Here is a 26,136-nt window from a genome sequence, read left to right on the forward strand (position 1 = left end):
GATATTTTGTTCAGGGCCTCTTCGGAAGGAGAAAAATTATCTCTGCCACGTAAAAAATCTAATATCGGTTTTTTAATTTCCACACAATTCTGCGGTTTGTTTAATAGTTTCTATTTGTTTCCTGCACTTTTTTTCTTCGTTTCGTTTAAGATATTACAACAGCTATCCTTGTAAACGCAATACTCCCGTTAGCAATAATATTTTTTATTGGTTTCTTTGCCTTAATCTTTCTCTCATACTTATCAAAAAAATTTTGTTTTGTGTTAAGTGTATATCATATAACGCACAAAAAAGTTTGCTTGCATAATACACACTTCCTTAACGCTCTGTTATCTAAGTTCAAACACGTCTCAGTAATAGAAAATTCCATCCTACAAGCAGGGGACTTATTTTTCTTTCTCTACAAGTGATTACATCAAATGTTTGCTGCTTATCTTACGTGCTAAAATTTACGGACTTGTTGTTTTGTTTGCAGCAGCTACATAAAGTTGATTTTCTCTTTGTTTATAACAACGAACTATTCTTTTGTTTTTCGAAAGATTAAAAAAAACTTTGGCTTAGTCTTCCACTTGAGCCATTAAAGTACTATAAATATATGCATGAATCTAGCTGTGAAAACAAATTAAAATAACATTGGGAAGAATGTGAGGATATTTTCTCAAACGATCGAATGCTTTCATTTCATGTATTCTGTGTAGCGTTTCCTAGTCACATCATCTCATTCACTTCATCTTGTTTTGTATTGTTGATTTGGAGCGATAAATTGAAAAACTAAACGATTCCGATTCGGAAAAACAAAATTTGAACATAGGAAGTGCGGACCACGAAAAGCAGCCAACAGTAAGTGCTTCATTTACCTCCTCCGCGAGAACAAGGAACATGTTTAGTCAAACTGTTGAGGAGAAAAAAGAGAAAGTAAAATAGTGGGAAGATACTAGGGATTCACTTGAGTTTCAAATTGGAAATGAACTGTTTATTAGTGATGATTAGTGAAGTGATAGCTCAATGTGCAATCGGAACCAAATTTCAACTATTGCTTGTTTACTTTTTCAAATACACAAAAACACATGGAACGTATGATAAGCATGCAAGTGATGTTAAAATGATCATTTACTGTTTAGTAACCAGTTGTTTGCCGAAAAAATTGAAAAAAAAAAATAAATAAAAGGGTCGTGTCTCTGACACTCCCAAATGCTTGACGTAGGACTATGTTTTTGCATTACATCCTTAGTTGATATTGAATTAATTTTGTTACCTTCAGTAAAGTAAGCTGTTATGATGTCAAATATCCACTCTTATTCTCGTGTTCAACCTATCGGATATTCGTATGAATGAAACGATTTAAATGTACTGTGAAACTGTAAAATGCCATTCTCATTTTCGAATGACCATTCGAAATGATCCACCCGAAAAAAGCAATGCGATTTTTTTACACTTTCGTACGAATACGATTGATACGAAGACAAGAATAAGAGCCAATAATTAGCTACCGAAATGAGATTTGGCTCATCGAACAGCACATGTTAGTGAAATTATTCATAAAAAACACCACATGTAAGATTACAAGCGCTCTGCACTGATTTAAATATGCCGGAAATCCAAAAGCTTAAATTTATCATTATATCACATCATTCCTGCGAGTTTTTAAACCCCTAGTAAATGCAGAAGTGCGTCGAACTGCCGCAGAGTAATCGCTCGCCGGGTTCGTTGTTTCTATGTTGGATTACGGGAAAACTCATATAAGTCTTATACAGGCAGTGCCAAACAGGCACCAAAATTCTCAGAACTGGTTTAAAGGCTATGATCTTTCATTTTTTCCAGTTCCATTTTATGTTTACCAGTGTTATCTAGAAAGAAAACTATTTCTTGTAGAAATTCGAGTCTAGTTGTTTGACCCGCTTGTGGTAACCTGTCGGTAGTGATGATAATACATAACGAAATAACAAATTGTAGGCTCTTGTAAAATTCACATTTGCATCAGCGCTTTGAAAAATAATAACTGCTGACAAACAATTTCTTGTTTTATAGATAACAACAAACCCCATTAAAATAGATCGATTCGTGCATAAACTACGAAAATATGGTCGAGCTACTAATAATTAGCATCTTACACAAATTGCAACTTGTACGAGTTTAAATTATAGATTTACACCTTTCGGAAGACGTAGTCCTACGTCAAAAATAAAAACTTCTGAAAACAAAAACTGTTACAATGATACAATCACCCGGTTATGTTAAAAAATACAGCAGGAAATGTATTCTATTTGTCATTTTCATCGTATATCTTTTCCGAAAATGATTTCGCAAGCAATCATTAAGGACTCACTAAATCTTGTTCAAATCGACATTCAACCAGATTAAACGGTACACAATTCAGATCTAAACTCGCGTTTCTTGACAAAAACAATCGCACACACATGTATAACAAAGGCGAGGATGGGAAGTGGGACGTAAAAATCGTGTTAAGTTTACTAGGAAACTACCATTTCGTTCACCGATGAGTTGTTAACCAAACTGTTGGCCGATTTAAAGGAATCATTAAGGTCCCGGCGGAACGCCGACAGGTTCTGCGTAAATCTGAAAGTAAATAGAAATAATCAATAAGATCAAACAGGCAATAAATAGTGCGGTTTCAGTGGAATTTTTACCGGTCACGATTCCGAACGTGCAGATTCCTCTCGATACCATCCATTAGTGCGTCAAAAAGACATACCATCGATTGTTGCTTCTCGATCGATTGTGAGTGAATTATGTTTTCTCGCAATTGTCTGTGACAATAGGTAATAAAATTGATTAACATATTTTTATGAACAGTATTAGGAATCAAAAGCAGTTCATTTCAAGAAATGCATATAAAGTGTTAATTGTATTCAATGTAATGCACCTGAAGTAATCCTCGTACAGCAGTATTAGTACCAGCAGCGGTCGCGACATCGACCACTGATTTTTGCAGTCGTCGTACATTACAATATTTAGCAGCGTGGAGAGAAGATTTTGCAGGATCTCCGGATGCATTTCCATCACCTTCAGGAACACGTTATTTTCAGGCAAGACATTTTGGCGAAGCTTTTTGTTTGGGAATGTCGTTACCAGCAGCATGTGCTTTTCTGTATTGGAATAAAGCGAGTAAGATAAATAAGTTGCAAAAACTGCAATTAAACTACAAAAGCAACAAGAAAAAAAATCGTTAAAAAATAATTTAAATTTGTTTTGAGATGAAGATTAGCTATGGTTTCATTGCTCTGATTTAATTCTATGTTACCTAAATAAGTGTAACAAAATCATTTTATTTTTTCCCATTAAAATACATAATAATAAACGATTCTCAAGAAAACCTTCATAGCAGACGGCCTCTAACGATAAAACTGCATCCCTGGTCTAAAAATAGAACCATAATCTCAACGAAACAAGAGAAAGAGGATGAAAAAAATCAGCGCGCGCACATCTGTGTGTCGAGTGTAGTTGCTCTAATATGTATTCAAGCCGGCACACCAATAACTGGTTCCATGGTGTAATGGTTAGCACTTTGGACTCTGAATCCAACGATCCGAGTTCAAATCTCGGTGGAACCTAAGTGGAAAATCTTTTTATGTTTTTTTACTGTTCATATGTTCGATAAATTGTTTATCATGTTGCTCACAAAAATATTTAGTAGTAATTCATGTCCACACTTAAAATATACAAATAATAGAAATAAAAATATTTTTATAACAGTTTACTATACTGAATTTTGATCGAACTGTATGGTGTAACAGTATACATGACGATCAGAATATAGGATTGTACCTTTCATTAGATTTGTCAAAATGTAAAATAATCATAACTTCTTTAAAAAAAGGACTCACCTTTCAGCTGAAGCTGTTTGAAAATGTAGGTCACGATAGAGTCTAACGTCGAGCAACATCCGGAACCCACCATCACATCTAAAATTCAACAACGTTTATTCTACCAAACGATACTAATTAGAGATTGCCGATATACCTAACGCGTTTAGACCCTTCGATATACTCTCGAGGATATATAGAAAAACGGGTGGTTCCAACGTGGAAAGGTAAGTGATGTGATCCTGAGCGAGACACTCAATCAGAATATAGTATGCTTGCGATAATTTGGGATACACCTGCAAAAAGTAACAGTTTACAGCAGACGTAAACAATCGTCAGTAGAACCGCTCACCAAAATGTCCTCGTGGGAAATCGAGAGGATCAATTTGGCAGTCATATTTAACACATTGTCCAACGCGTCATCTCCGTACAGCTTGAATACGCCAAAGTTTACATAGTTTCCGCTAAGAATGGCCTTCAACATTTGGAAGCAGACTGCGTAACCCTTCAGCTTCATCGGGTAAATCTGCTCTTTAGGTACCTCCAAAGATAAAATTCGTTCACCTAAAACCATGATGTATTAAAAAATTAGAGCTGGTTAAAATAAAATTTCGTCGATTTTTCGCACCGTAACAGCAGATAAGCTTGGAAGTTTCCCTGAATAGCAGTATTGCATTAGGACTGGAAACATCGAACTGCAGCCGCTGAGAGCGATTGTAAACTAATTCTGCGAACAACTTCAATACCGGAGTAGTCACCGCCGGATCATGCGCCCATAGTTCCATGGCACGAATCAAAATAGGTGAATAGTCCGGATATCTAGGCATAGAAATAATTAATTACTAAATTTCACAATTCACTTATGTTCGGATCGTCTCACATCCAGTCGAACAGCATCATGTACGGGGCCTTCGAGTTGAATGCGTGCGTCAGCCCCCGAAGGTCCCGGGACAGTCCAATCAACTCCTTGCGGGCCTCCTCGCTGGGGAAACTCATCATAATCATATTCTCGATGGTGTTCGTCAATGGCATCATGAATGTGTTGAAACGTTCCACATCTTCCGAAAGATCGACCATCAGCAGCCGGCCGAGGCATGTGTAAAACATGCTACGGCAACGTGACGCGCTGACGGCACCAGTACCGAGAAACGAGAAATGTTCACGCTGTGGGAAATAAGAAAAGTACTCTGTCGATTTAAATTTTCATAAAAAAGTGACAGCTATGACTTTTCTTTCAGTCTGTTAAATCATTCATGGAATATATGATATTTCTTGTAGGGTTTTTAAAAAACTCAAAAAAATACGATGAGAGCAAAATCATCTCAAATGACCTGGAAATATGCAAAAATTTAATCGACCATTTTTGATTTGAACGAAACTTTCCACACGTATTTGGCTTAGCAAATTGAGCATTTTTCACAGATGGAGATATTTTCTAGAAGGGCGTATGCGTTTTTGGCGTAGGTTTCCGCTTTGCTCTTTACCAGTCCACATAAGCACTGAGGAAGACTGTACGTCACAGTCGAAATATATATTTGCGGACTGAATTTCAATATTTATTTCCAAAAAAAAAAAATTAGTAGAGTATAACGGAAACCGATAACAATTTCTTTGATTTCTCAATCACTCTGCTAAGACGCTCGTTATAGATTTTCTAAATAGGTTTCATTCAAAGCGTTGCACCAACGGTTTGGTTGTAGAGAAAAACTGTTTGAGAATGAATTGTAGGGAATTGAAATACCTCATAAATAATATACACTGGTAAAAAAAATTTTTTTTGACTAAAGACATGGAAAATAAACACTAAATTTCAATTTAAAAAAAGAGTTGAATTTTTTTAATTTAAAATCCAAATCTAACTTTTTATGGAAGGTTAGTTTTTCGGGTTTGATTATCTAAAGAATACTGAATTGATGATACACAGTCTAAAGAAATGTTCTTTTCAAAGTGTTTCTAAATTTTTTTGAACAACTATTATGCAGCTCAACTACATGACTCAAATATTGTTCTCCCTCAATGGGTTTTTTTTTTCAAAGAAATTGAAGAAAGTTGTGTGAGTGAAATACCTTTGGCATTTTTTTTGCGTTGCCATGAGACAAGGGGCCATGCGATGCAATTGGTGACACATTAAAACAAATGGCAAGAAACGCAGGTTTAGCTAAAGAACATGAATATTCCTTTCTCGTTCCCGGACTTTTGCGTTGCGTAATAACTTCAACTTTCTCTAAAAAAAATAAAAAATATCAACTCTTTTTTGATTAAAATTTAGTGTAGGATTATCTAGTCAAAAGAAATTTCCATGGTGTTTATAACCAAAGGTATAAAAGTGATCCCCATGGCGGAATGTCATATATCACTCGACTCAGTTCGACGAATTGAGCATTTTCTGTATGTATGTGTGTGTGTATGTGCAACTCTTTTTTCACTCACTTTCCTCAGAGATGGCTGGACCGATTTTCATGAAATTAAGTTGCTATTGAATTTCATTGTAATAGGATTTTTAGTTTAGAGGTTATGTATCAAAATGTAAAAATCACGAAACATCAATATCTTAGAAACCACACAACTGGTTTTAATAAAATTAGTGTCAAATGAACTTCAAAACCCTTAACTAATAAATTTCGTAATGATTTAACATATGCTTCAAAAATTATGTGAAGAAAAGCTATTCAGAGGTTTTTAAAACTCACTCATTTTTCTCAGTGAACCGATTTCCATGAAATCAGTGTCAAATTAAAGGTCAACCAATTTCAACCAGGTCAAATAAAAAGACTGCCTTGAAAATCCCAAACTAATGATTTTCATAATGATTTAACATGTCTAGACTAGACTAGTCTACACTAACACAGCCAGTTCTTGAAAGGATCCAGGAATATGACATCAACCTTTTTGCCTTTCTTCTGGAAAGGTATAGCAATCACTGGCAAAACCGATTATATAAAGTGCTCCAAATGGCCGAATGGCATATATCACTCGAATCAGTTCGACGCGCTGAGCATTTTCTGTATGTGTGTGTATGTGCATCTTTTTATTCTCACTCACTTTTCTCAGAGATGGCTGGACCAATTTTCATGAAATTAATTGCAAATGAAAGGTCTTGATGTCCCTTAAAACTCTATCAAATTTTATTGTAATCGGATTTTTAGTTTAGAGATTGTAGAATATATAAAAATTATGAAACATCATTAACTCAAAATTCTATAAAAATAGTACTTGTGGTTCAAAAGTTATGAAAAGAAACGTGTTCTGAAGACTGTTTAATCTCACTCATGTTTCTCAGAGATGGCTGGACCGATTTCCATTCAAATCATTGTCAAATGGAAGGTCTAGTTGCCCCATAAGACCCATTTGTTTTGCAATCGGACTATTACTTTACCTGTTATGTTTAAAAATCGTGTAAATCTATATGAAAAAAATTGCAAAAAGTAGAAAAGAGTGGTTTTGTAGTTTTTTCAAAAATCACGTTTGGGCAACCTGAAAACTATTTTCTAGAAAGTCGAAATGTTATACAAAAATACCATAAATAACATTATCTATCATAGATGAAGAAAAAAAAACATTATCTCTCAATTCAGGGTTGAGCATCTTGACTTTTGCAACATTGATTTTTTGGAACATCCTACTGTTCATGAATGTTCTCTCAAATTGCATTTATATCTAACCATAGCAGCTTTTTTTAAATCATTTCTTACTTTTCTACGTTCTGTACTATGTCTTATGTTGTGAATATCTGACGTAAAATTTACACTAGAATCACAATTATAAAATCCTCTTCAGGTTATTGATGTATCAAATAACCTGAAGAGGATTTTATAGTACTGTGTCTACGGAAAGTACGAAGTTAAATGTTGTTCTTTAAATACGGCTTCCTTTTTTATTTTGTTCCATTTGTGTTTTGGAAAGTGTGGTCAGTCACAACTCTGCTTGATACCAAGGAGTATCGCAGATACGTTTTAGTATCGGTCCAAATATTCATTTTGCAACAAAGTTCGAAGTTTTTCACATAACCAAACAACTTATGGTGATTCAGAATTCAAACCTAATATTTTGACGCTGGACTAGGTTGGAGTGACTAAGTCTTTCTCCACCTTCTTCACACTTTTCACTATACACTGGATTCTCTTTATACGCGATTGATGCGTGCGCGCAAAATAAGAATGACGTAAAAAAATCGCGTAATTTGGAGCAAGGAGCAGTGTGTATGCTTGTGTGTGTGTGTGTCAGGGTGGCCACTCAATTTACATTTTCGAGTTCCCGCATTTTTCCCGACTTTTTCCCGCATGATTGCAAGAAATTCCCGATTGTCAAAAACGGTATCTAGGTTATGTTCTATCGACGGTTGAACGTCAATTTTTGAACCTTAAATTGGAAGTAATAGCGCATATCACTTCTACCGAATTTGCTCGGGACATTCTTCACAAACAGGTGATTAGTTACATAAAATGCAACTTTTGCCTTTCCATGGTAGACAGGTTAAATATATTTTTTGCGATTTTCTCAAAATTGCAAATCTTCCATTCAGCAGTCAATAATCGTATTAGCTATTTTGTGCATTCATTATGTGTGTCTATCTGTCTTCTCAAAATATGATATAAGCATCGTTTTTATTCAACGCATAACAACCTATTAGGGGAACAACAACAAACAAAACAGCACTTCCGTTGTTCAAATCATCAGCAAAAGTCATGGGAAGTTGAGGGTGAACATAAAACTACTTAACCTGAGAGTAAAAAATATTTTGATTGAATTGATTGTGCAGGGAACAAAACTTGTGACATGGCTTTGCGTTATTTTTTCTCAAATTAAAGATAATGTTATTATACGTTCAGGAAAAATACTGCGATTTAACTGTATTTCGTTTATCACGCGTTACATAGATTCAAAACTTTTCAGAAGTGAATTCACAACTTTTTCAGCATTTTGATTTGCTAATTCATCAAAGTTGCATCTCTCTGGTCATCTGCCAATATCTTCAACTTGCTTGCATCCAGCGCTCAAAATGGTCAAGCTGATAAAAAAAGGACATTGGGGACTTACATTTCAAGATAAGTTATTTTGAAACCTAAAAAAATAACCTGGAAATCAGGAAAAAGATCTTGAATTATTATTTTTCGAAATAAAAGTCTTTTACTGAACGAACATGTCTTGCAGAAACCGTTGAAAAGGAAACAAATTTATTTTCAATTTCTTTTAAACTTTTTAAGAAAAAAAATGTTTCCTGAATTAATGACGATTTTTTCTAAAGAATTTTAAGTTTTTATTTCTCCATGATCATCAATGTTCAGTTTACGTTATGCAGTTTTTAAATAATATAATAATATTTTTCAAAAATCAGCTCTTTGAAATGTTTAATTTAAAATATTTTTGATACTCAACTACTGCCAACAACTTTGTCGAAAACACCGCACCAATCAAACAAATCGTTCTGGTTTCGAAAAAAAAATCTTCAGAAATTTTAACTTCTTCCGTGTTCCAATTCAAAAAATAGGCTTTTTGAGATATCCAATCATTTTTTTTAAATAGAACTACCATCTACAGCTTTGCCGGAAACATCACACCAATCAAGCTAATAATTTTGGCTTTTAGAATATTTGAAGTATTTTTGTTTATTGGCCACAGATTTAGCAGCCAACTGTTTAGTGCACGGGGCGATTGCAGGGCTAGCACTACGATCCTGCAGACACTAACAGTCTCTCTCGAGCCGAGACACGAAACTACGACGACTGACTAGTTAGGCCAGCATCGTACTCTAAGGCCAGTTGCAGAACAAAAAGCATGTAAAAAGTCGTATGCAGCAACAAATAAAATGAATAAAATGTTTTTTCGAAAAATCTCGCAAACGATTATGCGGTTTTCTAAGAACATTTCTGATTGTATTTACATCAAAAATAGTTTTTTTTTACAGTCAAATTGTGTAATTTACAAAAAAAAATACGAATTTGAAATATGTACAAAAATTAGTTTTTCAAAAAAGTCCAAAACAATGTTTGCTCTATTTTGTGGCAAGTTAGTAATGTTTTTTCAATTAACTGCTCCGCATAGCAAGTTCGTCCCAAACCCAAAATTTCACCAGCATTTCTCCATAAACTGGCAGCTTCATATCCCCAATTCCTGACCAGTTTTCGACCCCGGTTAAAATTCGCTTTACCATCTTGAGAAGTCCCACAGAGTCCATTCTATTTTTATAGATAACACTAGATTTCGACGTTATATGCTATTCTAAGACATTTGGTGTCAACATAAAAGTAATCAGCTGGTCAGCGGGTCAAAAAACGTAAGTTTAGTGACTTTTGTTTAAAAAATTGACTGCTGAAGAAAAATGTGACTTTTTAGGGACCAACTTGCAGTCCTGCACTTCCAACTCCCCCATCATTTGTAATTGCATCATACACAATACTTTGAAAAAATCTTGGTAACAAAATTCCGATTAAATAAAAAAGTTCCCGACTTTTTCCCGCATTTTTCCCGATGTAATTCAATTCCCGACTTTTTCCCGCATTTCCCGTTTTCCCGATTGAGTGGCCACCCTGGTGTGTGTGTGTGTGTGTGTGTGTGTGTGCGTGCGTGCGTGCGTGTGTGTGTGTGTGTGTGTGTGTTTGCGTGTGTGTGTGTGTGTGTACAATAAACAATTTAACTATTTAACTATAACTATTTAACAAACTCTGCAACAGTGAATGTGATCTTGCAATTCACACACTTAGAATTAACTGTCAAATCTTGGTAATTTGTTGCCGAGAATGGCACTACTCTGGTTAAAAATTACAGCTGTTACATGATTTCGTAAATCTCGGTTCAACCTAATTGAAACTTTGGCACAAAAAATCCGAAATATCGGTAATGTTGCATTACCGAGCTCGAGAACCATTCTTAAGTGTGCAAAAGTTTTATTGACAATCGAGCTAGTAGTTCAAAATTAATATTAGCAGAGTCAATGCAGTCACAGTTTTCTCAAAATAATAAACAAACATCGTTGATTATGTTTTTCAAAAATTTACAAAAAAAATAGCGAAAAAAAAGGAGCAGTTGTTAAGATTTTTGTACAGATTTTTTCCGGAAAAAGTACAGATGAAAAAGATTTTTACAGCTAGTACAGTTACAGGTAGTAGGGATAGCTAGTTTGGTAGTAGGGATATAAATGCGGGATGCATCAGAGTCGGTGAGATAATGTTTTTTCGTTAGATGTAAGAATTTTTTGTTTGCTGTAAGAATCTCCAATAAACAAAAAACTTAGGTTATTTCTACGCACACTCTCTCAGATTGCAATGGTGCTAATGTTCCTGAGATCTTGCTAGTAAAAACAACATAAAGGATGAAATGTTTTCCCGCTCTCATTAGCGATACCGTTTACCGTGCACGCACGTGCTGTTCTCTAAAACTTCGCTTTGAATCCAGTAGCACTTTCAGATCTTTTACTGACGTTACACACTTTAACTCAGTACCGAAAAGCGAGATGTTGCAATGAAAGATTGTGGAATATTAACATTGAGAGGTATCCGGCTGATGCATCACCAAGGTCCAAACACCACCAGCTGCTGTTCTAGAACAAACACAACAGTGTGATCCTTTATGATTTGAGGTTGTTTGCGTACGATAGCTTAAAACATTTGAAAGTGTTGTATACACCATTTATTTGAATAACGCGTCGCGTATTTCAATTAATGGTTATTAGAGAACAACATTCGATTTGTTTTTGATCGCATGACTAACTTAAACCGGATTTTAAAATTTTTTAGCGGTAGAGTTCAACAGTTTTGTCCTCTCGAAAATGTCCCCATGCAAAATACCACCTCAATCGTGCAGCAGTCTCTTTCCCAGAACCAGACATAGACATCCGATGCAACCATACCATAGTCTAAAATAGAATTATTGCTGACATTTCTAGTATCAGACACCTTGTGTTCCGTAAAAGAAACGACAATAGCCGCATGTCGATTCGAAAAAACATTTTCGAGACAACACTACATCTCAAAGTTTTTTAAGATATTTGGCATTGATACGAAATGTGATATCGACAATTTCGTGAGCTACTCTCTGTGCATTTTTTCACGATAAAAAAATTAGGGTTTGCCCGCTTTGGGGCTTCACATCCCAAAGTCCAATAGAGCATGGAGACTTTTCTCGAGAAAACAATGCTTTTGAGCTCTACCTAGGGACGTTGCAATACCTCCGATACTAATTTGAAATCGATTCTTTTCCTTCCGATACTCGATCTTTGGTATCGATGCTTAACGAGCGATCCTTCGCTAGGGATACCATCCGTCCTGATTTAGCAGGACATGTCCTGATTTTGAAACCCATTTGAAACGTCCTGATTTATTTTTCATATTTTAGCATTTGTCCTGATTTTTCTGACTGATGCCTGATTTTCAAAAAAGTAGCAAATTGTTCAGTATTATCATCTTGACTCCGGAAAAAAAACGAATTTATTTTGAAAGGTTTTTTTCTTTGGTTGAATCTTGACGAGAGAAATTGTCTAGTCGTTGGAACCGTTAAACGTTTTTTTGACAATTGTTAAGTTTATTTCAAACAGTTTACTAGTGTTGCATTTTTAGGTATCTACTAACGCCTAATGAATCAAAGTTGAAAAATTGAATCGTTCGAGAAATACGTTCAATATTAGTCTATTGGCGTATTTTGAAGTGCAAATCTCAAATTACGTGTTTTGTTTATTGAAACCTAAAAAAATAAAATTAGCTTAGCCCTTTCCGACCGAGCCCACACAATTGTGTAGGTAAAAAATGACTGATAACAAAACCTAAATCGAAGCAAGTCTTATATAAAAACACTTGCTTGATCCGGTTTTTTATTATTCGTAGCAGCTGCGATGTTGACACTAGCGGTGTGAAAAATAAAACAACGAATAAGACGTTCAAAAAGCGAGAGAGAAGGTTTTGTTTAAGTCACCTTCTACCTACGCAATTATATAGGCCCGGTCGGAAAGGGTTAGGTCAAATTTTTGCTGGAAAAAAAGTTGTCCTGGTTTTTAACCCCGACCAAATGGTAACCCTATCCTTCGACAATATTGATACATTACGAGTCGTAATGTCGTAATTTACGACCACATTTCGTAATGAAAATTAAAACGATCAACAACATCGTCATGCACTCTCCATACGATTGGTCGATTTTTCTAACGCAGACATCACAATGATAGACAAAAAAGCAGGAGAAGGCTATCCGAGACACGACCGCATGGTTGACGTAGAACTACGATAATTCACTTATCGGTTCCAAATTTTCTCTGGCTGTCTGCATTTGACAGATATGCCACATATAAAGATATCTATGTGTTTACAAGTTTTTACCAATTTTCATTAAATTTAGGTCAATTTGAACCTTCTATCGTTATTAAAATGATTTTAATAAGTTTAGAAATACGCTAAGGTCGCTTTTTACACGCCAATTTTAACGCGGATTTCGGAATTTAAAATAGCCATTTTACGCGGATTCCGGAACTTACACAGTTTTTTACGCGAATTCCGGAATTTACGCGGTATTTTTTGCGAATTTCGGAATTTACGCGGATTCCGAAAATTACGCGGCACGTATCCCCCGCGTGAAAAGCGACTTTAGTGTACAGCAGAAACAACGAAGATGCCAAATTTGCATCTGTCTGTTAACTTTAAATATTAGAACAATATTAGACTCAATAGTTGATATTTGCATAGTACTGTTCAATTGCAAGTAAGGTTGTGTTACCGTTCAGTTTCTTTCACAATTATTTTTCTTGCACATACTGACGTACTAATTTTTAAAATGAATAGTACAAATTTAGCATGCCTATTGCCAAGATGAAGAGAATATGGTTTTCCTATATACGACAATCTAAGTAATCAGTCATAAATGAACTTCTTTTGAAAAAGACCATTAAAACCGGCCGAAATGTCGGGCGAAATGATATTTCTGAGATATTTTACAATTATGTCGATTGTTCTTCGTACAAAAAATGTTTTTTACGGTGTATATTTTTTCGCAAGGACAAATTTACTGTCTACAATACCTGTCAATTACTGTCATCAATACCATTTTTTACACAAGTCCATTTCAATAATTAGCCGTCATCTCACAACTCACAAGCACTAATAGCAGGGGCGACTCGTTCATAGGTGCAACCTGTGCATTGCACACGGGGACGCCAGGCAAAAAATAATTTTGGAACCCGGATTCATATTTTTATTTCATTATTTTTTTATTTTTTGGTTAAATAGTAACAAAGAGAATGCCTTGCGTTTTTTCGCGCACATGGTTGTGATTACTTCAAACGTTAGTTTTCAGAATTTGTAGTTGAACATGTAGGTTCAAAAGTCACGAGTCGCCCCTGACTAATAGGTAGCAGAAAATTACATCTTTGGCCAGCAGTGATGAGAAGTCACTATTTGTGATTGGACACACAAACTCAATCTCTCTTTTTTATTCATACGACCTACTAACATCACAAAAAGTTATATATATTTTTGAATTACAAAACATTTTGTTTGATTTACGCTTCATTGATGACTGATTGCCTTCATCATAAAACGATGTCATGAATCCAATCGCATTGTAATCACTGTACAAATCATGTACGAACATGAAACTAGTACTGTTAAAATTATTTTCGGTGAAAAAAGATGCACGGAAACGTCTATGAAATATGCTACCAAATAACAACTCCTCCCGTACCCACTTACCGTATGATTGTTCAGCATAAATTTAATCTCATCCAGTTTGATCAGCCGTCGGATTGAGCTGAAGGTTAGCGTCAAATCATTCAGCAGAGTGAGTGTTTTCCGTATGATTTGCTCTGAATGACCAAAATACTTCAGGTTAGTGATTCTGTGGGAAGAAATAAACGAACGTTAGAGCTCAAACTGTAGCGACAACAATCAAAATTCACCCACATCTTTCGACTGATAACGGTTAACAGCGTTGTCTCATCATTAACACCGAGTACCTCGCTTAACCTCTTGAACATCTTTAGTTTCTGCAGGTGCTCGTTGATGTAAACTTTTCGAACTTGTTCGAGGAAGCACATTATGGCGAACTCTAACTTCTCGCATCCACACTGGGGTAGTCGAGAGTCTGTCAAAGTCATCAACTGCAGCACTCGGATAATCATGTCGCCATCCAAGAGATCGTGATCGTCATGTGAGTAGGAAATTCGCCCGCTTATAGCCGCTCCAATGATGTAAACCAACCATGTTAACTGTCCTTCGCAAACTTGTATATCCAGATGGTTACTGACAGCAGCCGCCGGAGTGGATAGGATTTCCTGATAACGTCCGGCAGTCTGATCGAACAATTGAATTAGTAAAGCGCAGGTTTTCTCGTATTCACAGCGACCTATTGTGGAAAACTGTTCTAGCTGCTGCTGAACCATTCCCGTATCATCCAGTGGGTCCTCAAGTCCTTCGCGCAATATAACTGGAACTGCTTCTAGCTTCGATGTTACATAAGCCTTAGTAACTTCCGGCGTATAGGTATCGAGGAAATGCGGCTCGGATGATTTTACGTACGGTAGCGAGGCTATCAAACGTTGCCACAACGACAACAGATAGTGGATACTGTTTGGGGCGAATTGCCACATCTGCAGAGATTGAACCGTAAATTTAGCGATCAATTGAATGGCTTCCGGGTAGTTCTCAACGGTTACTAATTCGCCAAGTTGAAAATTTGATTTAAGCCGTGCAAGCAGTCGACAAAACTCATGATAATTTTCTGGATCACTGAGGCCATGTGAAGTTTTCAGGATGTCCGTGGCGCCTTTTACGAGCTTAGCAAGGAATTTAATGCGTTCAGAATTGTTAAAAATAGATCTTCGAATAGAGGTGATCTGAACCAGACATGACAGGGCTAAACCGGACAGACGAACGGGCAACACATGATAGAGATCGAAGAAGAGCTTTACTGAATCGGATTCCAGAAAGGCTGGCCGCCAGTTTGTTGGTATATGTACGGTGGACATATCATCAGCAGATTCATCCGCGGAAGTTCCGACAAAGTCGAAGCTGAGACAATTCCTCGCTAGACTGAGCAAATGCGTAAACAATCCGTGTTGGGCTTCATCCATATAGTTGGCATTTTTGCAGCAATTTTCCTTTGCTTGACTGAGCAAGGTGCAGGACAAAATGAAAATGTCGTATAATTGTGAATCTCTGTAGAGGCAAGCGATTTTCCGATGCTTGGTAAAAGTTAAATTGCAAGCCGTTTCTGCAAGCTGATTCATTTCTACAGTCAGTTGGGACAGGATTTGCACTCCAATCATGCAATGCTCTACGGAACCACCAAGAAACTCTTTCACATCTTGTACAATGTTACGGAAAATGTATTCATCCTCGTATAAATCGACCCAGCAAAGTTTTGTGATCTTAACCAATAGTGCAATTAATGCTTGAATCACAAACGCCTGCAAGTTAGGATGAGTCGCAAGGTAGTTCAAAATATAATTCCTAATATCCACTCGTTGCTGCAAGCTGAGTGTCTGTATGTTTTTTGATACTAGTTTAGTCAACGTTGTGGCAGCCAACAGTTGGGAATAACCGGAATTACTTCGATCCAGGAGCTGCTGGCATTTCGGTAAAGCTTCCGGATCTTCCTGAAACAGATACAGTGCCTTCTCGGCTTCAGCTCTAGCCTGTGCATCTTGGGACTCATAGAATTGCTTACACAAAAGCTCAAGTTGCTGAACATCCTGTGAACACAAATATACACATGAATCGCGTCACAAACATGCATAGGGGAAATTAGTAAATCCTACCATGACTGCTGGAAGCCGGATAGCTGATGAATTCAATTTGTAAACAATGAAAAAAGCGTCTGCGGAAAGTAGAGCGCGATTTTATTGGTAGAAGATGGAAATGAATTCCTCGCGAAAGTTAATTAACGATTAAAGGGCATTACCAAACAAAAACTCCTGACACTGCTACGCGAACACGACAAAAAGCCGCAATCGCAGCAGCAAACAAAAAGCGACAATTTTTTTCTGACTATAATCCTCGCGGGAGACACGACCGGTCAAATTGTTTTCACTTAGATTGGAACCAATTGTAACATACGCGGGAAATGAACAACAGCAACTTATTCAAAATAAATATTAGCTTTTCAGTTCTTTTATATCTGCAGCACACGATCAACATAAAACTTCTTTTTTCACTCCCGTTTCACATCGGCGGACGAATTTTGTTTTCTTGGTTTTCTTGTTTCGTTTGACATATGCGATGGATGTCAAAATGCTGGCGAAATCGACAAAAGGGCGTATGCAACGAATCCAAAAAGTAAACGGTAAACGGTAGAAACGGTTCAGGACCAGATACACAAACGGTGTAATGACGCCTTCTCCTTCTCCATACAAAATAGAAGGCGTTATCTAGGACAGGACGTGACAAGTGGCCTCTAGTTATTCTTCTTTTCATTCAAAATTGCCCTCATGAAACATTTTCATTTTTCGGCGCGACGCTTGCCAGTGTTTTCAAAAATGTTTAATAAAGAAAATATCAATATAATGAATTTTCCAAGTTCTGGATCTCAATTTTAATTAATCCATTTGATAATGCTAGCTCATTAAAACTTCAATTGATTTAAAGATATGTATATGTTAAATTTATTCGAACTAGTCATAATTTCCACTCATTTTGGATTCATCTAGCTTTTCGAGAAATGAATCTGCTATCCAGCTTTCCACGAGCGGTAATGGCGGACAGTGCACGCAGCTCATTTTGACGTTTTCTGTAGGTCGGGTAGTTTTCAATCGCAGTAACGGAGTGAAAAACATAAAATTTTTGCAACGTAGCATAGCAACTTTAATAAACAGTTTGTTTATTATGATCTGTGCATGCGTAAGACGAAATCTAAATAACAAAACGCCCATTGTTTGTTGAAGTTGCTACGCTACGTTGCGATGTTGTTATATTTTCTACTCCGTTACTGCGATTGAAAATTCCCTGACCTACAGAAAACGTCAAAATGGGCTGCGTGCACTGTCCACCATTACCGCTCGTGGAAAGCTGGATTGTTCATCATACGTAGTTTCAAAAACATGACATTACACAGTCTAATGCATTTTCGAAAAATTGTCAAACCAAACGCTGTTCATTCACTTGGTAAGCAAAACAGTGTAAACAAAAAATATCGATAGTTTCCGCAGCAGGGCCAACCTAGGGATACCATCAGGTCGGGGGTAGAAATCAGGACACCTGTTTTTTCGACACAAATTTGATCTAAATTATTTTCATTCTTCGAGGTAAAAATAAATTAAACTCGTGGTAGGTGATTTGCACTTCAAAATGCTATTCGGTTGTTTATTCATATAACATGTATCTCAAACGATCCAATTTTATCGAGCAACTTTCAATTGTTAGTCATTCGCGGGTACCCGAAGAATTCAGCACACGTAAACTGTTCAAAATTGAAGCTAAAAATTGTCAGATGTTTAATACTGTATACTTTACTCAGGCTCAAACAAAAAAGAAATAATTTGCGCGCAGTGAACGCTGTGTGGTCAGGTATCAAGATTTATCTTGATTATCCAGATTTTTTAACAGGTATCCAGATAGGTAGATTTGATGTCTAATCTGTCAGATAAATAATGCTGATTTTTCTAGATTTTGGGGCCCTTTAAAAACGAGGTGAGCAACCCGCCTCGCCTCCACACACAGACGAGACGAGAACAAAATGTTATGCTGGGAAACGCGAGTGGAACTTAGCTGGTGACCGCTGGGTCGAGTAGTTTCGCAGACGAGCTACTCTTCCTAAATCTAGCCGACTCACCATCTGTAATACCACAATTGGTCAGGCGAGCCGCTCGCTTCGTCTTTTGTAATAGGTCCCTTTATGTCCTTTATCTTGAAAAAAGATAATCACCTTAAATTTTGCAATTTTGCCTCTTAAAATGTTTAAAATTTTATCGGAAAAAAATGTCCGTTTGTCACACGAAATGATTTTTTTTCACAGCATATTTTTTTATTTTCACCAGATAGCGACGAAATAGAACTTGAAACACTTTTGTTTTCAAGAAATTAAAAAACAGTACTGAGTAATTTTCAACAATTTCAAATATCTGGCAACGTGAATGTTACTGTGAAAAAACTTACCGAGTTTTGCCTTGCAATATAAGCATGATTATTGAACGAAATCGCATGTCTTATAAAAATCAGGACAAATGCTAGAATATGAAAAATAAATCAGGACGCCCCGATAGGATCTCAAAATCAGGACATGTCCTGCTAAATCAGGACGGATGGTATCCCTAGGCCAACCGTACCGACTAATAATCCAGCTTTCCACAAGCGGTAATGGCGGACAGCGCACGCAGCCCATTTTGTCGTTTTCTGTAGGTCGGGTAATTTTCAACCGCAGTAACGGAATGAAAAACATAAAATTTTTGCAATGTAGCAAGGCAACTTTAAAAAACAGTTTTGTTTATTATGCAGCTTGCATGCGCACGACGAAATTAAAATAACAAAACGCCCATTGTTTGTTGAAGTTGCTACGCTACGTTACGATGTTGTGATATTTTCTACTCCTTTACTGCGATTGAAAATTCCCTGACCTACAGAAAACGTTAAAAAGGGCTGCTTGCACTGTCCGCCATTACCGCTCGTGGAAAGCTGGATAGAATTTAACAGTGTGCTAAATAAAATCGACCAATCAGAGAGGGCTTTCACTTTGACAGAACTTTGTGTGATTTTTGGTTTCTCTTGTCACGTCCTGTCCTAGGGCGTAATCGCCAGCCTTACTGCATCGCGCCATGTTTCAAAGGCTATTATCTAACGTTCGTGTAAACGAGATAGCGTTTCACCGCCACTATTCATACACCTCTATCTGACAGCGGCCTTAAAAGGATTTGAGCCCAGGACATGAGTTCATTGTCATTCACTGTTACTCGGTATAGGGATGTCAATGGTCCGGTAATCACCATCACGCCTTCTATTTTGTATAAACCTATTTACGTACGAATGTGTTAGAGCCACTCATTGAGGAAAATATTTACAAATCGCTGTTTTGTTTGCAATGCTACGTTTTTAGCAGCTGGACAAATAATCAATTGAACACTTATTATAAGTTCTAAACTCGTTTCTAAATAAATTGTTCATTCGTGATCATGAATCGGAAGAAGCTGCTAAACATAATCGACCAAAAATGATAAAAAGTAATAAAAAGTCGAAGCGACGAGCTGCGATGATTTACAGTTTGGAGGAAACAAACGCAACTCTACACGGGTTTACACGTTCACTAGTGGGCGTAGGTGAAAAGTCACTCATCTCTATGGGGAAAAGGCGTCATTACGCCGTGTGTAACAGGGCCTTTAAGGTGGCTACTTCATGCACATGATGCACACTCAAAGAATACTGCATGTGTCCGGAAAGCAACTCTTTGACAGTTCCTTAAAAGATCTTGATGTTTTGCTCGATTATAATACTCGACGGTTAATATCGCCTATCCAATAAAACAAATAGAGGAAGGTGAAGAAACTCGAGTAGATTTGAAGTGAAAACAGGACTGCCGTGATACAACATTATGACGTACATCCATTTTATCAGTTTTTCAATACGGCCCAAAAACGAACGGGTTACTTGTCAAATTTGTATTTAAATGGTGCATACGTCATTTTGTTTTCTTGATTTTATGCAACGTGCGAATAAGTAACAACTAAAAGAAAGATAGCAAAAGATGGGTCTTCAAATAACGAACAAATTGGCATAAGAACCCCATATTCGAAAAAATGGCGCTTACGTCAGTCTGCAAGATTACGGCAGAGGAGTTCCTATCATTACTTTACAAGTGTGGTAGTTTGAAGGTGTTGGAACTTGTCTTGATTTGCGATTAAACCATGAAATAATCACCGTATCGCGCTCAGGGCGTGGGGGGGGGAGGTTATTATTTTTCGAAGTGTTACACTGCATGAGGCCACCATGCAAAATTGCGTTATATGGTGGTGAAGGAGTTGTGGAAATTGACAAATTCCGCGTTACGTTATATGTTCCCATAGGTGCCAACTGCTTAAATTGTTGAGGGGCAAGATAGTTTAAAAAATCTCTCGTTTTTCAAATTCTATAGAACTTCTATAGATATAAATTTATATTTTGTATGCTAAACATCTTAGATTTGAAGTTACGTGCTTGCAATGTCCATTTTCATAGTGACTTGTATAAACTACAGTTTTGCTGAAAGGCGTGAGCGTGAGATCCGCGAAGTTTAAAAATAACAAATAAAATTACAAATCAGGATTACGAAAATTTGTGACGACGCGAATTGGGGCCATCCACTTATCCACGAGCGGTAATGGCTGATAGATTTGACATATAATCATAGCTAAATTGGGAAGGGGTCCAGGGGGGCATGGTCCATGTGGCAAAACGCAGAGTCTTTGTTTATAATATAGAGTCGCGCAAAGATGAAACCAAATCAGTGTCAAACGAGGGTACCAATCGAGCAATGTAAATAAACAAGGTGATAATGTTAGGAGTGGATGAAAAGTGTTGTAATTGAGCGTGATAAAGAATATGTGTTTTTCCGAAGTTTTACTTACACATTTTAATCCAACAATAAACCTGTACACTGGTTCAGTTGAATTTAACAAAGCATCACCAAAACTGTGTACCTTGTGAAGAATTTCAAAAAATGATATTCGCTTATGCATGGTGAAAAACAGAGCTGTATAGTTATTGGCAACAAACGGCACAAAAACTGTGTTGCCGAAGCGATAGATTTTCTCTTTGCGCGACTCTAAATACACTAGCGAACCTATACAACCTTCGCTAATATACACTGACTCTGGCAAAACGCTGCTCAAAAATCCATTCACGAACTACATTTGATAAAATGTTACACAACTCTCAATTTTATACTGTTTGAATCATGAATCATTGAAGGCCTCAACAAGAGCCTAATTTTATTGATAACGAAGGCTATTTTTCTCTTGTATATACCGTCGACCTTCAGGCAAAAAAAAAGATGAATGAATTTATGTTAAATGTTTTTAATAATCAACAGGCCTTAATCTAATTTAATTATCAAATGAACACATCCGGCCAATTTCACAGATCGCTAAGTATCTTTGATTCCATTGCTGTTCTTGCATCATGCTACCAGCAATCGTCCCGTTTTCTCCTTTTCTTCCGTCAAGGCTCGCGCGTTGTGCACGAATGCCGGAACTTCCAGTCCTTGCATTCGTGCAGCTCGTATAAAACCTTCATTCGAGGTAACTGTGATGGCTTCATGAATCAAACCGAAAGCAAAAATTTGTAAACTTCTTGGCTTGATTTTGCCTCCAACACGAATGTTTCTCATTTCATCTGGCAGTTCAACATCCGGCAGTACGCGAACCCGCTGAAACAGTTCTGATGCTCGTAATTTTTCTCCATCACCTCCCAAAATCGAGAGAATTTCGTTGAAAGAATTATAAGCAGTTTCACAACAAATAAGTTCTTTTCCATCGAAGTAATCATCTAGGAGGGGTTTGATGGGGGTTTCTCTTTCCCATCGTGCTTGTTCCGTGAGTAGCGGCTCATTATACTCCCAGTGTGCTGAACCATTAGTCATAGCACTTACGTAGGCAATCAAAGTTGTAATGTCAAGATTTACGCTTTTAACACAAGCTACCTCAGCTCGCGGAACAGGTTGTGAAGTTTGCAGCGTCAGGACAGTAACTCCAATTGTTTCTAATTCAGCAATCAACTCGCAATCAATGTTGCTAAGAAAACGAAATACGACTCGCGGGGGTTTGAACATATGCGGATAACATTCTGCTGCCTCCTGGTATTCCGCTGCTTGTTCAAGGATACTTTTCGAGCCATAACTTGTTCGCCCATGAACTGCATCACTAAGAGATTTAGGATTGCGAGCAATAACTTTGATCCAGGTAGCACCACCGTCCGCAACTATATCTATTCGCAATTTAGAACCACGTTCTTCCAAGGGCAGAGGATAATCGACATGAGTTACCTTCTCACAGGTAAGCAGACATTGCACCAAACAATCGAAGTGAGTCAGGTTACTGCACAGAATATGATTAATAGTTACTGCTTTGGTGTTTTTTACCTGAAATCATGGAACGGTGGATAACGGAATGAACACTAGTTAATAGGGACGAAATTCAATATAATTATTTACCTTGCTCAAAAATTTTAGCTCTTGACTAATTTTTTTCGCAATTTTTCGCACTCCGTCAACCGATTGTAGTTTTTCTAGATCATGCAACAGTTTTTCACCCAAACCAATTTTTTCTTGTGCTAAACAACTGAGCTCTTCCAGAGTATACTCGTTTTGCATTATGGATTTTCGATCAGAAGTATTGCGAACAGATCCTGGTTCTGGTTCTGAAGCAACCAAAAACAAGTTATTTGTTTTTTTTTTTCGCGTGATCAATCAGTAATGGCCTTAGCCATCCATCAATGGACAACACAAAAATAAAAGAAAACCCTTTTTTGTTTTTGTCTGTTTCTGTTGCCTCAACTGACAGCAAGAGATGCCAGATGTTTTTGAAAAATCTAACGGGTTATTTCAAAAGAGTTGGGTGAATTCGCCTACCCAATTTCTACCTACCAAAAATGAAATATTTCGCCTGAATGAAATGTTTCGCGAAATAATTCAACGGAAAGCAGCACATACAATAACCAGTGGCCGGAACAAAAAACATACGAGATAAAAAGGCTTGCCCCACAGTTTTATACATGGTCCACCCTATCGTGAACTGTGAAACTCTCCCCAACCCAAATTTAATCAAACTATTTTTAAAACTTAACTAAGATCCTAGGCTACTCAAAAAACACTTGACATTGAGGGAGTATGATATTTGCGGCCATGAGGGCATATGTGAAAATATACTGGTTTTGCCTCATACATCAAACATGGTCCACCCTATCGTAAATTGTGAAACTCTCCCCAACCCAAATTTAATCAAACTATTTCTAAAACTTGACTAAGATCCTAGGCTACTCAAAAAACACTATGACATTGAGAGAGTATGATATTTGCGGCCATGAGGGCATATGTAAAAATATACTGGTTTTCCCTCATACATGAAACATGGTCCACCCTATCGTGAATTGTGAAACTCTCCCCAAGCCAAAATTAATCAAACTGGTTTTTAAACTTAACTAAGATCCTAAGCTACTCAAAAAACACTATGACATTGAGGGAGTATGATATTTGCGGCCATGAGGGCATATGTGGAAATATACTGGTTTTCCCTCATACATCAAACATGGTCCACCCTATCGTGAATTGTGAAACTCTCCCCAACCCAAATTTAATCAAACTATTTTTAAAACTTAACTAAGATCCTAGGCTACTCAAAAAACACTATGACATTGAGGGAGTATGATATTTGCGACCATGAGGGTATATGTGAAAATATACTGGTTTTCCCTCATACATGAAACATGGTCCACCCTATCGTGAATTGTGAAACTCTCCCCAACCCAAATTTAATCAAACTATTTTTAAAACTTAACTAAGATCCTGAGCTACTCAAAAATCACTATAACATTGAGGGAGTATGATATTTGCGACCATGAGGGCATATGTGAAAATATACTGGTTTTCCCTCATACATGAAACATGGTCCACCCTATCGTGAATTGTGAAACTCTCCCCAACCCAAATTTAATCAAACCATTTTTAAAACTTAACTAAGATCGTAGGCTACTCAAAAAACACTATGACATTGAGGGAGTATGATATTTACGACCATGAGGGCATATGTGAAAATATACTGGTTTTCCCTCATACATGAAACATGGTCCACCCTATCGTGAATTGTGAAACTCTCCCCAACCCAAATTTAATCAAACTATTTTTAAAACTTAACTAAGATCCTAGGCTACTCAAAAAACAGTATGACATTGAGGGAGTATGATATTTGCGACCATGAGGGCATATGTGGAAATATACTGGTTTTCCCTCATACATGAAACATGGTCCACCCTATCGTGAATTGTGAAACTCTCCCTAACCCAAATTTAATCAAACCATTTTTAAAACTTAACTAAGATCGTAGGCTACTCAAAAAACACTATGACATTGAGGGAGTATGATATTTACGACCATGAGGGCATATGTGAAAATATACTGGTTTTCCCTCATACATGAAACATGGTCCACCCTATCGTGAATTGTGAAACTCTCCCCAACCCAAATTTAATCAAACTATTTTTAAAACTTAACTAAGATCCTAGGCTACTCAAAAAACAGTATGACATTGAGGGAGTATGATATTTGCGACCATGAGGGCATATGTGGAAATATACTGGTTTTCCCTCATACATGAAACATGGTCCACCCTATCGTGAATTGTGAAACTCTCCCCAAGCCAAATTTAATCAAACCATTTTTAAAACTTAACTAAGATCGTAGGCTACTCAAAAAACACTATGACATTGAGGGAGTATGATATTTACGACCATGAGGGCATATGTGAAAATATACTGGTTTTCCCTCATACATGAAACATGGTCCACCCTATCGTGAATTGTGAAACTCTCCCCAACCCAAATTTAATCAAACTATTTTTAAAACTTAACTAAGATCCTAGGCTACTCAAAAAACAGTATGACATTGAGGGAGTATGATATTTGCGACCATGAGGGCATATGTGGAAATATACTGGTTTTCCCTCATACATGAAACATGGTCCACCCTATCGTGAATTGTGAAACTCTCCCTAACCCAAATTTAATCAAACCATTTTTAAAACTTAACTAAGATCGTAGGCTACTCAAAAAACACTATGACATTGAGGGAGTATGATATTTACGACCATGAGGGCATATGTGAAAATATACTGGTTTTCCCTCATACATGAAACATGGTCCACCCTATCGTGAATTGTGAAACTCTCCCCAACCCAAATTTAATCAAACCAATTTTAAAACTTAACTAAGATCGTAGGCTACTCAAAAAACACTATGACATTGAGGGAGTATGATATTTACGACCATGAGGGCATATGTGAAAATATACTGGTTTTCCCTCATACATGAAACATGGTCCACCCTATCGTGAATTGTGAAACTCTCCCCAACCCAAATTTAATCAAACTATTTTTAAAACTTAACTAAGATCCTAGGCTACTCAAAAAACAGTATGACATTGAGGGAGTATGATATTTGCGACCATGAGGGCATATGTGGAAATATACTGGTTTTCCCTCATACATAAAACATGGTCCACCCTATCGTGAATTGTGAAACTCTCCCCAACCCAAATTTAATCAAACTATTTTTAAAACTCAACTAAGATCCTAGGCTACTCAAGAAACACTATGACATTGAGGGAGTATGATATTTGCGGCCATGAGGGCGTATGTGAAAATATACTGGTTTTCCCTCATACA

The 26,136-nt window shown here is 36.9% G+C and overlaps 2 protein-coding genes and 1 non-coding gene across 5 annotated transcripts; 1 reads left to right on the forward strand and 2 right to left on the reverse strand.

Moving 5' to 3' along the window:
* Nucleotides 1–50: 50 nt before the first annotated feature.
* LOC129733944 (exportin-7) lies at nucleotides 51–17,020 on the reverse strand. 3 transcript variants are annotated; one of them, XM_055695570.1, is made up of 12 exons: nucleotides 16,704–17,020; nucleotides 16,561–16,619; nucleotides 14,705–16,494; nucleotides 14,495–14,639; nucleotides 4,705–4,988; nucleotides 4,453–4,643; nucleotides 4,177–4,388; nucleotides 3,982–4,120; nucleotides 3,846–3,923; nucleotides 2,885–3,107; nucleotides 2,649–2,768; nucleotides 51–2,577 (listed from the first exon to the last, which is right to left on the reverse strand). In XM_055695570.1, the coding sequence occupies exons 2-12, from the start codon at nucleotides 16,561–16,563 to the stop codon at nucleotides 2,472–2,474; spliced, it is 3,291 nt and encodes a 1,096-aa protein (XP_055551545.1). In that variant the 5' UTR covers nucleotides 16,564–16,619; nucleotides 16,704–17,020; the 3' UTR covers nucleotides 51–2,471. The 3 variants fall into 3 exon arrangements, with proteins under 3 accessions (XP_055551545.1, XP_055551547.1, XP_055551544.1); XM_055695572.1 differs by having other exon boundaries at nucleotides 51–892; nucleotides 2,484–2,577; nucleotides 16,561–17,020; XM_055695569.1 differs by having other exon boundaries at nucleotides 16,561–17,020.
* Trnaq-cug (transfer RNA glutamine (anticodon CUG)) lies at nucleotides 3,501–3,572 on the forward strand. The gene has a single exon. It is a non-coding gene; the product is annotated as a tRNA-Gln (tRNA).
* A 4,744-nt stretch (nucleotides 17,021–21,764) lies between the features above and the next one.
* Nucleotides 21,765–23,247, reverse strand: LOC129729541 (UPF0415 protein C7orf25 homolog). Its single transcript, XM_055688181.1, has 2 exons — nucleotides 22,914–23,247; nucleotides 21,765–22,841 (listed from the first exon to the last, which is right to left on the reverse strand). The coding sequence occupies exons 1-2, from the start codon at nucleotides 23,070–23,072 to the stop codon at nucleotides 21,882–21,884; spliced, it is 1,119 nt and encodes a 372-aa protein (XP_055544156.1). The 5' UTR covers nucleotides 23,073–23,247; the 3' UTR covers nucleotides 21,765–21,881.
* Between the last annotated feature and the right edge of the window lie 2,889 nt (nucleotides 23,248–26,136).

The sequence above is a fragment of the Wyeomyia smithii genome, chromosome 1, assembly GCF_029784165.1.
Source record: "Wyeomyia smithii strain HCP4-BCI-WySm-NY-G18 chromosome 1, ASM2978416v1, whole genome shotgun sequence".
NCBI lineage: Eukaryota > Metazoa > Arthropoda > Insecta > Diptera > Culicidae > Wyeomyia > Wyeomyia smithii.

Bases quoted from the DNA above. Each gene is read 5' to 3' on its own strand.
- LOC129729541 (XM_055688181.1), bottom strand. From the start codon at position 23,072: ATGCAAAACGAGTATACTCTGGAAGAGCTCAGTTGTTTAGCACAAGAA. The intron at 22,842-22,913 runs GTAAATAATTAT...CCATGATTTCAG, and splicing joins AGCTAAAATTTTTGAGCAAG to GTAAAAAACACCAAAGCAGT.
- LOC129733944 (XM_055695570.1), bottom strand. The intron at 4,644-4,704 runs GTGAGACGATCC...TTCTATGCCTAG, and splicing joins ATGATGCTGTTCGACTGGAT to ATATCCGGACTATTCACCTA. The intron at 4,121-4,176 runs GTGAGCGGTTCT...TACTTTTTGCAG, and splicing joins TTTCCCACGAGGACATTTTG to GTGTATCCCAAATTATCGCA.